Here is a 14,470-nt window from a genome sequence, read left to right on the forward strand (position 1 = left end):
CTGTGCCACCACCATAGTCCCGTGCATTTCCCTCCCTTCCCCCCCCATTTTTGATCCCATTCCCCACTCCACCCCCACCCCAATATTTTTTTATCAGGCCTTTTAAGAAGTTTACTGATCCTCACTTTAGAGTTTTTTATAAAGTTCCGTAAAGAGGAAGCAGTTCCAGAGATTTCTACCTGGGCTACACTACTATAATAGCTTTATTTTGTAGACCAAGGATCCCATGTGAGAGTGATCATCGATTCCTATATTAATTTTGCAAACCAGGGAAATTATGCCTAGTTGACTGATGGTCCCATTGACTGATAGTGGGCTTTGGCTAGGAGGCTGTTTACTTGCCTCCCATGTGTACTCTGTTGAGTCAGTGATGCTTTAAGTCAATTAAATATTGTCAGCTAGAACTTTATATCGAACAGACTTCAAAATATTTTGAGTATTTCTTCTCCCAAAAGCTCAGTTTCTCAAGTAAATAGTTGCAGCTATTATTTTGGAGAAGAAATACTAGGATATTGCGGCATGTATTTGCCAGCAGATTATAGAGTTCTTACTCCTGGAACCTGGCCTTTTCGTCAATTAATAGCAAAGAATATGTAATGGTACATCCTACAAAACCTTGGTACCAGTTACAACTCTTAGTATTTTACCTGCCTTGGCCTCATCCATACCTGTTCTCCCCATTGTTCACTCTGCTCTAGTCGTGCAGGCCTCTTGTCATTGCTTGCATACTAAGGTTGTTTTCTGTACTTTGAACATTCCTCATCCAGGTGGGGGCTTTTTCATTATCTGCATTCAGGTCTTGGCTTAACATTTATTTTCTTAGAGAGGCCTTGCCTGATCACTGTTACTAAATAAATCTCATTCTTATCCATTACCTTCTGTCCTTCCTAAATTTTCTTCATAGTTCTTACTGCTTTATCATGTATCTGCTCATTTGTTTCTCACTGTCCTTCATGTTGTCCAAAGGAGCTGAGATTTTTCTCCTTCTCCTTACTGCTGTATCCTGGGCAGAATAGTCTCTGTCATGCAGTGGGCTCTCAGTATTTGTTGAATGAAGGGAGAGGCTGTATTTTGAGAGAATTGGAAATATTTCATATGCAAAATAACCTGCTTTTTCCCCCACCATATAATATTTATTTGTCAGCTTATAAGTTTTTGGATATACATCATTTAGTAAACTGGTACAGTGAAATTAATGAGCAGTATAACATGTTCCATTAAAAACTACAGCTATTCAATGACTAAGAAAAATAACACATAAGAATTCTGATTAACTGCTCACATAGAGTAAATATATGTGAAAATTTTATATATGCCCAAAAGTAACAGGAAAAAGGGAGCATGCTTACTATTTATTTAATGAAAGTGTTGTGGGCTTTTGGGAGAGCTGACTACTTTCTCAATTGATTTAGTCTCTTTTAAAGGAAAGGCTCTTGATTTTACCAGAAGTGAAGACTTGGATCATTGAGATCAGATAAATCTATGTGAACTTGGATTATATAACCTTTTTGTATCACAGAATTTCACAAGTATAAAAAGTGAGTCAATGTTAATAGAACCTTACCTCATAGACTTAAAATATGTAAAGTGCCAGCAAGTAATTTATCTCTCTCAATCTTAGTTACTTCATCTTCATAAAGTGGGGATAAAATATATTACCCTAATAGGTAATACCGATGTAGTAAATAAGATAATGCTTTTGAAGTGTCATGTAAGATGTTATTGTTATTCCTCTTTTTATTCTGATAATTATTCTAATTCAAAATGATACTCCTTTCACGTCTCTTATAGCAGCTGATGAACTGGTTTACTGGGTTTTTTTGTTTTTGTTTTTGTTTTTAGTTATAATAAAGATGGTAAAAGGGACAAGATTATCACTTTGGTCTTGATTATCACCTCTCTCTAGATCCTTTCATGTGTGGTCTCTGATGTCTAGTCCATGCTTGCTTCTCAGTTTCCATAATGGGTTAGTTCTGTCTTCCCTTTCTCTAATGGTATGGAAAACTACTTGTTCCATTTTTGTCTGTCTAATTTTTTTCTTCTGGTTCCAGCCTAAATGTCATATCTGCAAAAAGTTTTCCTGTTGCTACACCCACTTCTTGCCAATCTTAACTCCATCCCTCACTGCTTTCCCATCATCTCTGTTCCTGTTAGATCCGATTAGAGCATCCAGAAATTTTCTTTATCACATTTATCACAATTCTAGTGTTATTTCTGTGATTAATTGTTAAGTGTTGACATTCTTACCTAAATCATTTCTGTGAGAACTTGCAGGGACTCTGTATTGAGTTCATATCCATATTTTTGTTACCTACCATAGTGTCCAGTAAGTGACAGCTGCTTGGCAGACATTTGCTGAATTCACAGTAACCCATATCCACCTCCCAACTATTAGTCACTCAGTGTTAACAGTGAAGTTTGTACATGCATCAAAAATTTTATTGATTATATTCTTGCATTCTTCCCTCTATATATTCTATTTGGCTATGAGATCCTCAAGGGTCAGTATCTTATATATCTTTTAATTCTAAAGTCTAACAGGATATTAGAATCTAAGTATTTATTAGTGAAAATATATTTTTAAAGTATGATGAACAGATAGAAAATTTCACAGATAAAAAATGCAAACTACAATCACCAGCAGATGTTACTAGTTTAAATTACATGCTAAGTGGGAGGCGATTTATGCTATTCATTTACATGAAAGGAGGTAGTATGGGAGTGTAAATTGATGTGTATTAGTCTTAAAAATTCATAATCAACGGATGGTGAACACCTGCATGTTTATTTTCTTGATTGGGCTTTCTGCCCCAATAATCTTTTCTTTATAATTTTTTTCTGGGAAAATTTAGAAAATTTTGAATCCTGCATTTTCCCATGAGCATTTTGAATCCTGCATTTTCCCATATGAGAAATTTTCTTATAACATTAATTTTACACCATGACTTTAATAGGAATAATTTTCATCCTTTAAGGTTGCCATAATTTTTCAATAATGATTTTGTTGATTACATAAACAATTTTTCACTATTATGCATATACACTGAAAATTTTTCCATTCATACCTGCTTTTCTTGCAGATTTTTAAAACTAGAATTACTGGGTTGAAGAATATGAACATCTGTAACCTGTTTGGTGTTATCAAGTTGTTATCCAATGTTTTCCCAAAATATACCTGTTAACATTTCTAAAAATATTGAGAGTAGGAGTTTTAGCTTACCCTCTCCTGTGTTGCATATTGTAACAAAAAAAAAATCCCAAAAGCTAAAAAAAAATCTTTGTCAGTTTGTGAAGTTAAAAAACATGTGATGATTTTACCTTATTTGATTAACAGTGAGGCTGCATGTTTTTGTACTTTTTAACCATGTATATTCATTCTTTCAGTTGCCTGTGTTCTTTGCTCATTTCCCAGTCGGATGTTCCAGCTGATTAGAATACTGTTCTAATATTTTAATACCCCAGTTTTTATTAAGTAATTTATTAAAGATTTTTGAAGTTGAAAAAACATTATACATTTAAATAATACAGATATATTTAAATAATTAATTCAGGTCCCTTTTACTTTCTCTTATAGTAGAACCTTGTTGATATTTGAGGTTTTTTTTTTCTGTAAATCATTTAAAAATAATACTTGTTTTATAAACTAGGAGCCGTTTGTGGCAGATGAGTATATCGAACGTCTTGTGTGGAGAACTCCAGGAGGAGGCTCTAGAGGAGGACCTGAAGCTTTTGATCCTAAAAGGTAAAGTTAAAAAAGATTTATCTTGGCCCTCCCTGGTGGCACAGCTGGTTAAAACACAGCACTGAGAATCTAAAGCCGCTTCCGCATGAGTTCGATCCCCGCCTGCCCCGGAGGTGACCACATGGTGGGGCAAAACCCCCCTGACCCGCCCACTGCTCCCCTCAGCAGTGTACTTCGTCGATCTGCCTGTTCTGCTCCCCACTCTGTCTCTGGTGAAGCCTCTCACCATCCCTGAGCCTCTGGCCTGTACCCCAGTTCTGTATGCACAAATAAATAAATCTTTGAAAAAAAAAAAAAAAGATTTATCTTTCTGTAGACAATTTCTAGTGCAGTTTTGTTAATAGAAGTGAGTGTTGGAATTCCTTTCAACTTTCAGTAAAGGAATGTTAGTTGACAACTGGCCTGTAAAAAGGCACAAACATTGGAAGTTTGGGATTGACTCCCCCCATCCATCCATTTATATTCCTTTTATTTTAGAGAAATTTTTTAAAATGGTATGAGGGAATGACTGTTTTTGAACTATAGTTTAGTGTCTTCTCCAATAAGTACTAAATCGACAGGGTAGGTATGCCTCTAAAATAAAATCATGTTTAATATTTTGTTTAATGTGTAGTTTTAAATTGGGGAAACAGAAAATACTGTACCCTGGAATTCACATTTGCCTTTTTTTAATGTTTCTATAAAATTGATTTCTGTGCTGGGCATTAATAGAGATTCTAGGTGAGGTTTTCATTCAAATCGGATAATCCACTGAAAAGTCAATAGTTAAAAGACTAGATGTATTGGTGTAAAGTTACGTGGTCTGGGCAAAAGTTATGAAGTCACGAAGTTACAGAAAGACATGATTTTATTGACTGAACAAATTCCTAATAAGACACTATAGAAAAAAATGAATATCTTTAGCTCAGAAAATGCTCATTAAGATTTTATTTACGGGCCCTCCCTGGTGGCACAACGGGCTAGGATGTAGCACTGCAAGCTAGCGCAGCCACCTCAGTCCAAGTTTGACCCCCGCCCTGGTGGTGACCCACATGATAAGGCAGACCTCTCCTGACTGGCCCACTGCTCCCCTCAGCAGTGTAATTCATTGATCTGCCTGTTCTGCTCCCCACAGTGTCTCTGGTGAATCTTCTCACTGCCCCCGCACCTCTGACTTGTGCCCAAGTTCTGCATGCATAAAAAACTAAAATAAAAAAAATATATATTTTATTTACACTGTAAATGAACTGGTCACTTCCTAATGATTAGTCATAGATGGAATGGTTTTTCTCTGTTTTGCCCTATTAGGTTACTAGAAGAATTTGTAAATCATATTCAAGAACTCCAGATAATGGATGAAAGGATTCAAAGAAAAGTAGAGAAGTTGGAGCAACAGTGTCAGAAAGAAGCCAAGGAATTTGCCAAGAAGGTACAAGAGCTTCAGAAAAGCAATCAGGTAAACATTCAACTAAGCAATGAATGGTTTATATAGGTTATGATGTCTTTATTTCCTTCTAGTTTTAAGTTCTTAAAAATATCTAATTAAAATATAGTAACTTTGCATTCCTGTTCTATGAAGTAAAGTGTTTATGAATTCATATTGACCAATCTTGGCACTGGATGGCTGCTGATCATTCATTGATTTTATAGTGGTCCCTTTCTAGGATGGGGTGGTATCCAGAATAATGTGATCCTTCCTCTGTAAGGCAAACTTTTAAGAATGACACTTTAGCAGACCTGTGTTTTTAGGAATTCTTTATGAGCCTGGATATTTAGGTAGTTATTTTTTCACCCTCTTTTTTTTTTTTTTTTTCATCCTCTTTTAAATATAAAACAAAGTATTACCAGACCAATTATTGACTGGATCAAGTTTTTCTCTAGAGGAAACCTGATCTGGTAAGTTTCACCAAAGTTAAACGAATTGAGAACTGGAGGAAAAGCAGATGCAGAATTCTTCCTCAGTTTATTTTGGAGTAAAACCAAATGGGCCTAGGTAAATCAAGCTTCTTAGCCATTCTTGACCCTAGACTTTGTCTGGAATTTATACCTGGACTTGAGTGCTGTATGCTGGTGTAGTTTAAGAGCATTGTTTAGCTCTGTTACTTCCCAGGGCCCATTTTTATTTCAGTGTTAGTCATTTGCAAGCTGATTTCTGCTCAGATTTCATTAGTTTCAATTCTTTTACTTGAGCGTATATGGATGTGAGAAAATTCCATATATATGTAATTTATATTACAGCATGTTTTTAAGTATTAAAAGTAATAAGTTATAATACTTCTAGTGCATTTTCCTTATAATAATAATAATAATAATAATAATAATACTTAGGCTAATAAACTCTTTCCTACCACTTAGTAATTGTGTATTCTCAAGTAACTTAACCTTTATTTTTCTGATTTTTTAATCTATAATTTAGGTTGTTGTAAGGATTAAATGTAAATACATGTAGTAGAGGAGTACATACATAGCATAGAGGAAATCTTTATTAAATGTTTGTAGCTTTCCCCCTTTTAACGTTAGAACAAAAGTGCATTTATTGTACATCATTTTCATCTACCGTGGGGCAATCTGTATGTCATGGAAAAAGGGGAAGAATATTTTAGAAAGTAATGTATCTGCTTTGGTAGAATAATTATTGCAGTCATTCCTGCTTTCAAAACTGGGAAAGGACCATTTTATTTACCATAGTGACATTGCTCTTTCAATATTCAAAAAAAATGTTTGTTAAAATTTGTGTTTTATCAGTGACTTATTGTGAGTATTTTGATTCATTTTAGTGCAGTAGCACGTGAGATATTTAGGTGACTTGTCCTTTTGATACTTAGTTTATTGTATTTCAGAGTCATTTAAAACCAAATGGTATAAGGGATTTGTTTAAATGTATTCATGATTAAATAAGATTATTTTAATAGTTAAATGTATAAAAAGTCTGCAACTTGGCTAAGTTTTCACATGCCTTGTTAAAGGATATCAACTGTTTTTGGTAAATCATATGAAACTGTATTATCTTTAGTTACTTAGTTTAGAGATTTATGATAGTTTAGCTTTATTACATATTAACTTATGAGTTATATTTTATACTTATTGCACATTTTTTCCTAGGTTGCCTTCCAGCATTTCCAAGAACTTGATGAGCACATCAGCTATGTAGCTACCAAGGTCTGTCACCTTGGAGACCAGTTGGAGGGGGTAAACACACCCAGACAACGGGCAGTAGAGGCTCAAAAACTGATGAAATATTTTAATGAGTTTCTAGATGGGGAATTGAAATCTGATGTTTTCACAAATTCTGAAAAGGTGAGTACTATCAGAAGGATAAAAGCAAATTACATCATTAATAAAAATGCCCTAATTCTAAACTGCAATTATGTTTTGCCAGTCAAACTTCAAATCATTAAGTAGCTGCCTTATGAAAGTTTTTATTCTAAAGTATATATTATTCAAAATCAGTATACTGGCCTACAGATTGCTAATGAATCATTTTTATTCAAATTTTAACTGGATTGCCTGTCATTTTGTTTATGAAATTATCTATGGTATAAAAATGCTGAGTTAACTATGTTTATAAGTCTTTTTCCATAATTGACTTTTAATATTAACAAAATTTCTATCATTTTTTAATTCAGTTTATATTCCATGGGGAGGTGGTAGTCTAATCTAAATCATTAATAAACTGAAATATCTTTCTGTGTAAGGGATTGAGAGCTTTTAGTTTTATTATTTGAATAAAGGTCTTTTATAAAGATTTTTAAAGCATTGTTTGGACCAAATAGAATTGAAAAATATGAATTTTTATGTTAAATTATTTTTAAATAACATTAGTCATGCAATCCTTATCTGAAGCTATATGGCATTGGCTGCTCTACAAACTTGAAAGCAAGCCATTTAGCTCACTTTCTTTGGTGGGGGAGGGAGAAAATCAAAATACATGAAAAGACATATTCTTTTGGATAGTATGTATACACAGTAACATCCATTAATATATTGAATTTATACTTTCTGTTTTTTCCAAATTTATTCCATAGAATATCTCAGTAGACTATTGGAAGCTAAGTATTACAGAAGTACAATTTGAGTTAAGCACCATGTTCATGAGTAGAAACTATAGGCTTACAGAATTTTTATTTTTTAGATAACTCTGAAAAGATGCCTATGTCTTTTGTAGAATTCAATAAAAATAAGTATTATTTACTGCTACTCTTTACAATAGTAAGTGCAGCTTACAAATAGTGGGAGTTCCATCTCTTAAAAGAACAAGAATGTATAAGAAAATAAATGAATCCACTTAGTAAATAAAATAGAAAAGAACAAACTCTTGATGGGAACATAGAATAGGTTGCTCACTAAGCAGGTCCTTTCTAAAGAGGATATTGATGAGGAGGAGGGATGGACATTGCTAGTGCAACTATATGGCATGGTAAAAAGTGATAAACTCAGTGATGATTACATCCGTGTACATCAGGATAGAGTGAGTGGAGTAACTGAAAACAAGAGGGACATGCTGACTGGGTGAGAAGCAGAAATTTTATATTCACTATTGTTTGCCAGATAAATATCATTTAGCCATGATTATTGTTATATAGTGTTGCTTTAAGTACTTAAGCAAAGTACTAAATGTATATTAATGTTAGAAAGTCTAACATTAGATTGGAAAAGCCTATAAAATCAGCCTTTCAATATTTATAGATCTTAGTGTAAAAGAAAAGTGGATGGTCATAAAATCAGTTACAAAAGGTGTGCCAAAATAAAACTCATAGCAAGGTGACCATTATATAACACCCTATCCATTCATGTAAGCACAGTCAAATATCATCTGCACTTAAAACATTTTAGACTCTTTGGGTACTTCAGTTCTACAGTTTGAATACATACACACATTTCTGTAAAATAGTCACTTAGGAGATTTCATATTAACTTTATTTTTGCTTTTAGAACAAGTTTTGTAATTTACATGCTCATTAATTGACAGGAACTCTTATTTTATTAAACTAGCTTAGAGTGGGATATATACAGCAGTGTGATCTGAATTACTTTCATAAACCTCATTTTGGGGGTTTCACACAAAAAAGATGGTTCTGCTTTCAGCCAGCAATGATTTGAGTTTATTCAGACTTAACCTGGATTGCAGTTTTCATTGGAAGAGGACTGTGATACAAAATCACAAGATTTCAGAAACAGCCAAAAATTTGTTTCATTGAGTCACTGTCTATATGCAAATTTATTCCTTTTGTTCACAAGATTTGTTGTGTTTTTTTTTTAATGATTTATTTATTTATGCATAGAAGAACTGGGTAAAGGCCAGATGTGGGGAGTGGGGTGTTGAGAGCATTCACCAGAGACAGAATGGGGAAGAGAATAGGTGAGCTAACTGAAATACAATGCTGAGGGGAGCAGTGGGTGGGACAGGAGAAGTCTGCCATGTCATGTGGGTCACCTCCCTGGCAGGGGTTGAACTCCTGCTGCAGTGGTTGCAAATAGCTTCATAGTGCTGTACTTTTATCTGTTGTGCCACCAGGGAGAGCCCTATTTTGGGTTTTGGAAGGAAATTGTTTGGGTAAAGGGCTGTGGGCATACATAAGGGAATATTACTATTTTGAAATACAAAATTTTTATATGTATCAGGTTTTAAAACAATTAACTGGTTTTTTCCCCTCAGATAAAAGAGGCAGCAGACATCATTCAGAAGTTGCACCTAATTGCCCAGGAGTTACCTTTTGATAGGCAAGTGTATTTCTCAGGAGTTAATTTGCATAATGGTATAATTTATAGCATTAAATTATTTTTCCCTGTATGATTTTGCACATTAAGTTAATAAGAATTTGAATCTGGTACAATATACAATAATTGAGTGAAAAAAGATTATCTTTTAATATCTAAATTTAATAATATATTTCGAAGTGATTTTAATCTTATCATTTTCTTCTGAAAAAAATTGATGGAGAATTTTGAAATTGACTAAGATACTAGATCTTCATTTGTTGAACTTGGATAACCTAAGTAGGAACGGGCAGATTAAACATGGTGTTGTTTGGCTGCTTTTTGTTATCTCTAGATGAGAGTTTTCAGACTTTCGGCCTCTTGAAAAGCTAATGAAAGCTATACATATTATTTTATTTAAGAATTAGATACCTGTAAATTGTCACATACAGTTTCATAGTTTTAGACTCTTTAGCCTCCATGGGGACTTCAGTTTAAGAACTTCTCTTTAGAACAAAGGCACCTAGGGTTATTAGTATCAGATATTAATGGCTTCAACTTAAAAGAAACTTCATTGCAAAGGACATGATTTCCTTTTGTGGATGGAATGTCACATTCTAATAAAACTAGTAGTAGTGGTTTTCCTTTTGATAGCTGAGAGAAAGCTATCTTCCCATATAAGAGACTGTTTATTCTTTTGTTAATACTTAAGATATATAGGAAAAGGCACAATGTAAATGTATTGTTATACTTAAAGCTTGACCATTATCTTGCAAATACTAAGTGAGAGTTCATCATAAAGTACAAGCAGTAATTATTCTATGTCATTATTCAACTGTTTTTAATAATCTCACAGGTTGCTTTATGAATAGTGATTTTTGTAGTTACCCAAAAAAGTTCTGTTTACTAATTTTATTTAAGTAAGATTTGGACCATTTACTTAAATGAGTAAAAATGTGAGACTCACAGTAGGTACATATTTCTTCGACCCCTCTGTCCATCCTGTTCTTCCTCTACCAAGCAAAGTGCAAATACTCATCTTCTTAAGTACACTTTTTTCTTAGGCTTGCTTTTGCCTCTCTATCAGACCTTGGAGTTGAATATTTACATCCTAAGTAATTTAATGTTTTCATAAAGATCATTAGGACCTTACATGCCCTCTGTGATGCACCATCTTCATCTTTCTTTGGTATCCCTTTTGCTGGGAACTCTTCCTTTTTCAAACTGATTCCATAGGCTGTCTCAATAAATTTTCATGGTGTACATTTGTACATTGATGTGTAAGATTTTTAAAAATTCTATTTTTGTGGCAATTTATGTTTTTTTAGTTTCTCAGTTTACAAAGATTTAATAGATGCTAAGTACATTGTTGAATTCTTTTTAATGGCTCCCACTTTATTTTTCTAGTTTTAAGACAAATCATTTCTATATAGTTGCTTGATCATTTTTTCCCCCCTTTTAAATAACATTAATGGAACTTTACATGAAAAAGTCTTAACATAGAGGGGAAATAAACAACTATTAAGTGATTTGAAAATGCCAGTGAGTGTGAGTAGGGACAGTAACTCGATGTTAGGAATATCTGGACTAATGCATCATATAAAACTCTCCTCCTTGTTTAGTAAGATACTGCTTAATGTGAATTCTCTAAACAGGGATTAGCTACCCAATCTGAAGCACCCAAATTCAGTTTTATCCCTTTGCAACCTTCATGTTGGTACTCATCACCCTCTTTCTTTTTTTAAGATTGATTTATTTATGCATAGAAGAACTGGGGTGCAAGCCAGAGGTGCAGGGAAGAGAGAAGATTTACCAGTGACAAAGTGGGAAGCAGAACAGGCAAATCCACTGAAACACACTGCCTAGGGGAGCAGTGGGTGGGTCAGGAGAGGTCTGCCACGCCATGTGGGTCACCTCTTTGGCCGGGGATCAAAATTTTGGTGCATTGGCTGTGGTTTAACCTGTTGCACCACCAGAGAAGGTTCTCTTTCTTTTTCTTTCTTGTTTTCTGATAACCTTTACTGCAGAGTTCCCATATACACACAGAACTAGTTTTCACTTTTGTTAACATCTTAAGTAATGAAGGTAGTTTTGTTCAAAAATAATGATTTTCATCATTGATTTTTATCTTTCAGATTTTCAGAAGTAAAATCCAAAATTGCAAGTAAGTTGTATTCTTTTGCTTAATTGCTTTGAGTAGGTGATAAAACTGTGTAGAAGGGGGAAAAAAAAACAATAAAAGGCGAGATGATGAAAACAAAGTCATCCTCTTATACCACATCTGAATTTTGATGCCTCTTCCTTACAACAACTATTACCAGGTTTTTGGGTATTCTTCCTGAATATTCTTTGAATATACATGATTAAGACATAGATCTTGTGTGTGTGTGTGTGTGTGTGTGTGTGTGTGTGTGTATACATGTGTAGAATGTAGCTCTGCTATCATTATTTACTTTTAAATTGGTAGCAAACTATATAAATAGTTTTATACCTCTAGGTATTTAATTGAAGACTATCTTGGAGATTGCTTTGTATCTATATATATTTCTCTTTCTGTAAAGTAGGTTCTTTTCCTTTTTAAAGCAAAGCTCATATGAGAATTAATACTACCTGTTTTACTCCGTTTGTGATTTATTCTTTCCAATCTTTGGATATTTTAGACATACCATTCTAGTTTATGGAAAAACCAGTATAGAGAGAGATGCCATAGTAGTCTGGGTCACTGTTAGGCAGCCATTGCATAAAAGGTTTAAAGAATCACATATTTTCTCAAAGGTGGTGTTAAGAATAAGGATAGCTATTAATAATCACACTTCTTTGAAATGCTTCTACCCTCTACAGACAAATCCAAAGGCTGGGTGTTCATTTAGAATTATAGAACCCTTAAGAAAGCAGTGAATCAAATATCACATATATCTTAACATGAAATTTGATATTGAGTGTACCATTGTTTATACTTTACCTAAAAGCCTCTGAACTTCAGTAAAGAGTTTAGTGTTCCTCACCCTTTCCATAACTTCAGCTTTTAGGATTTTTCCTCCACCAATCAGTTGTTGTTGTTTTAAGTAACAGTGGTAAATGGCAGCTAACCTATCAAGAACCCAGCTGTTTTATTAATTTGGAAGATTCTTATGTCTCATGAGTATTTTACTATTTACTTCCTTGTATGCTTTATTCTTTCCAATCATGATATATTATGGGGACTGGAGTCACTGCCTATAATCTCATATTATGTTTATAATTCTCTCAAAAGTTGGCAGAACCATAGTCCTTATATTTATAAAGGACTCATATACTAGTAAATATATATATTTACTAGTCTTTCTCCACATAGCTGAGTGACTTTCTTTTAATTCTTAGGTAAATACCATGATTTAGAATGCCAGCTGATTCAGGAATTTACCAGTGCTCAGAGAAGAGGTGAAATCTCCAGAATGAGAGAAGTAGCAGCCGTTTTACTGCATTTTAAGGTAAATAGTAAATTTTAAAATGAAGACTAGCCTTCAAAACTATGGAGTTTATATGAACCGTATGTATTATAGTTTATTGACTTCCCTTATTAGTTGTATGACTGTGTTATAGTGGTTCTTTTTCTTGTTTGGAATGATTTATACATTTCATCTCTCTCATGCTAAATTTTAGCTACTTAATATTTACCTAAGAATTATATTTAAGGATACTCATTTTACAATGAGTTTTAATATGGTTTAATAAAATATTTGCTTCCTAATATTTTTTGTCAATTAAACATGCTATGAAATAGTTCAAAAGCAAAAAGACTTGACTGAAATACATAGTGGAATATAGGAGCCAGTTAATGGTGAAATATTACTGTAAAAGACTTATATTAAATCCAGAGGATATAATATAATATAGAGGATGTTATATTATGTATTCTTCCAGGAATTTGTAGGAGAGAGACTCCTTATTTGAGAAAGTATTTCTAAGATGATGCTTAAATAGTGCTTCCTTAAATCTTTTTTTTAATATTTGCATAATGGATACCATTTGATGGATTTTTCATGTGGGTAACATGTGAATGAGAATTGGGGAATGGCTCTTGAGACAGTTTTTTGTATTGCTTGCTTACCTTACTTCTGAAAGATTTTTTTTTAAGATTTATTTATTTATTCATATAGAACTAGGGTACAAGCCAGAGATGCAGGGGCAGTGAGAGGCTTCACCAAAGACGGAGTGGGGAGCAGAACAGACAGATCAATGAAGTACACTGCTGAGGGCAACAGCAGGCGGGTCAGGAGAGGTCTGCCACACCATGTGGTCACCTCCAGGGCAGGGGATGGAACTCGCACTGTAGTGGTTGCAGCCAGCTTGCAGTGCTGCGTCCTAACCTGTTGCACCACCAGGGAGGGTCACTTCTGAAAGATTTAGGTATTTATGTATGATTTGTTAAAATAGATTCAATTTAGAAGTAAATCTTCATACTATCAATTAAGTATAGTTCTGTCCAGATTTCTGCAAGGGAAGGCAAGAGCTTTGAATCCAAGAGAGGGAAGAATGAAATATATACATAAAATCTTTATAGGACCTTAAGAGAGTAAGTGAGTGTGAGTTGTGTGTGTGGCGGGGGGGAGAGGCAGGGAGGGTATATTGCAGGTGATTAGGTGAACATGGGCAAAATGACCATCAAAAACTCAGTTGTTTTTAGTTTTTTTCTTTCAGCACAAACTTTAGGATATAAATGAGCTGATTAACATCATTATAGAAAGCAAATGACTTCAGTAGAAGCAGCTGACACCCTTATTAGATTTTTGGTTTTAATGTATATGTATTTTTAAATTGCTGTAACACTGATTTACACACAACACTGTACACTGATTTAAGGGTCTGGTTTTACACTTCCTCAGAGGTAGGTTACCACACCACTACTGCCATCCTTTACCCTTTCCCTCCGCACCTGACTTGCTTTCATCTCCATTCTTTCTCTCCTTCTAGCAGCCCTAATTTTCTGCAGTTAACATTAAATTTAGTAATTAATTATTAGTATAGTCCACTTGTTGGTACATACCTGTACTGTTATCACATATAGTTATT

At 33.9% G+C, this 14,470-nt stretch overlaps 1 protein-coding gene across 1 annotated transcript in view; it reads left to right on the forward strand.

The window, feature by feature from the left end:
- Window positions 1-14,470, forward strand: part of EXOC5 (exocyst complex component 5) — a 41,293-nt gene that overhangs the window by 12,865 nt on the left and 13,958 nt on the right. Inside the window, exons 2-7 of the mRNA XM_004681842.2 lie at window positions 3,648-3,742; window positions 5,030-5,177; window positions 6,824-7,018; window positions 9,378-9,442; window positions 11,554-11,582; window positions 12,779-12,888. Of these exons, the coding sequence (XP_004681899.1) occupies window positions 3,648-3,742; window positions 5,030-5,177; window positions 6,824-7,018; window positions 9,378-9,442; window positions 11,554-11,582; window positions 12,779-12,888 (642 nt within the window). The remainder of the gene's footprint in view (window positions 1-3,647; window positions 3,743-5,029; window positions 5,178-6,823; window positions 7,019-9,377; window positions 9,443-11,553; window positions 11,583-12,778; window positions 12,889-14,470) is intronic.

Source organism: Condylura cristata, unplaced genomic scaffold, assembly GCF_000260355.1.
Source record: "Condylura cristata isolate star-nosed mole 26May11 unplaced genomic scaffold, ConCri1.0 scaffold00013, whole genome shotgun sequence".
In the NCBI taxonomy this organism is placed as follows: domain Eukaryota; kingdom Metazoa; phylum Chordata; class Mammalia; order Eulipotyphla; family Talpidae; genus Condylura; species Condylura cristata.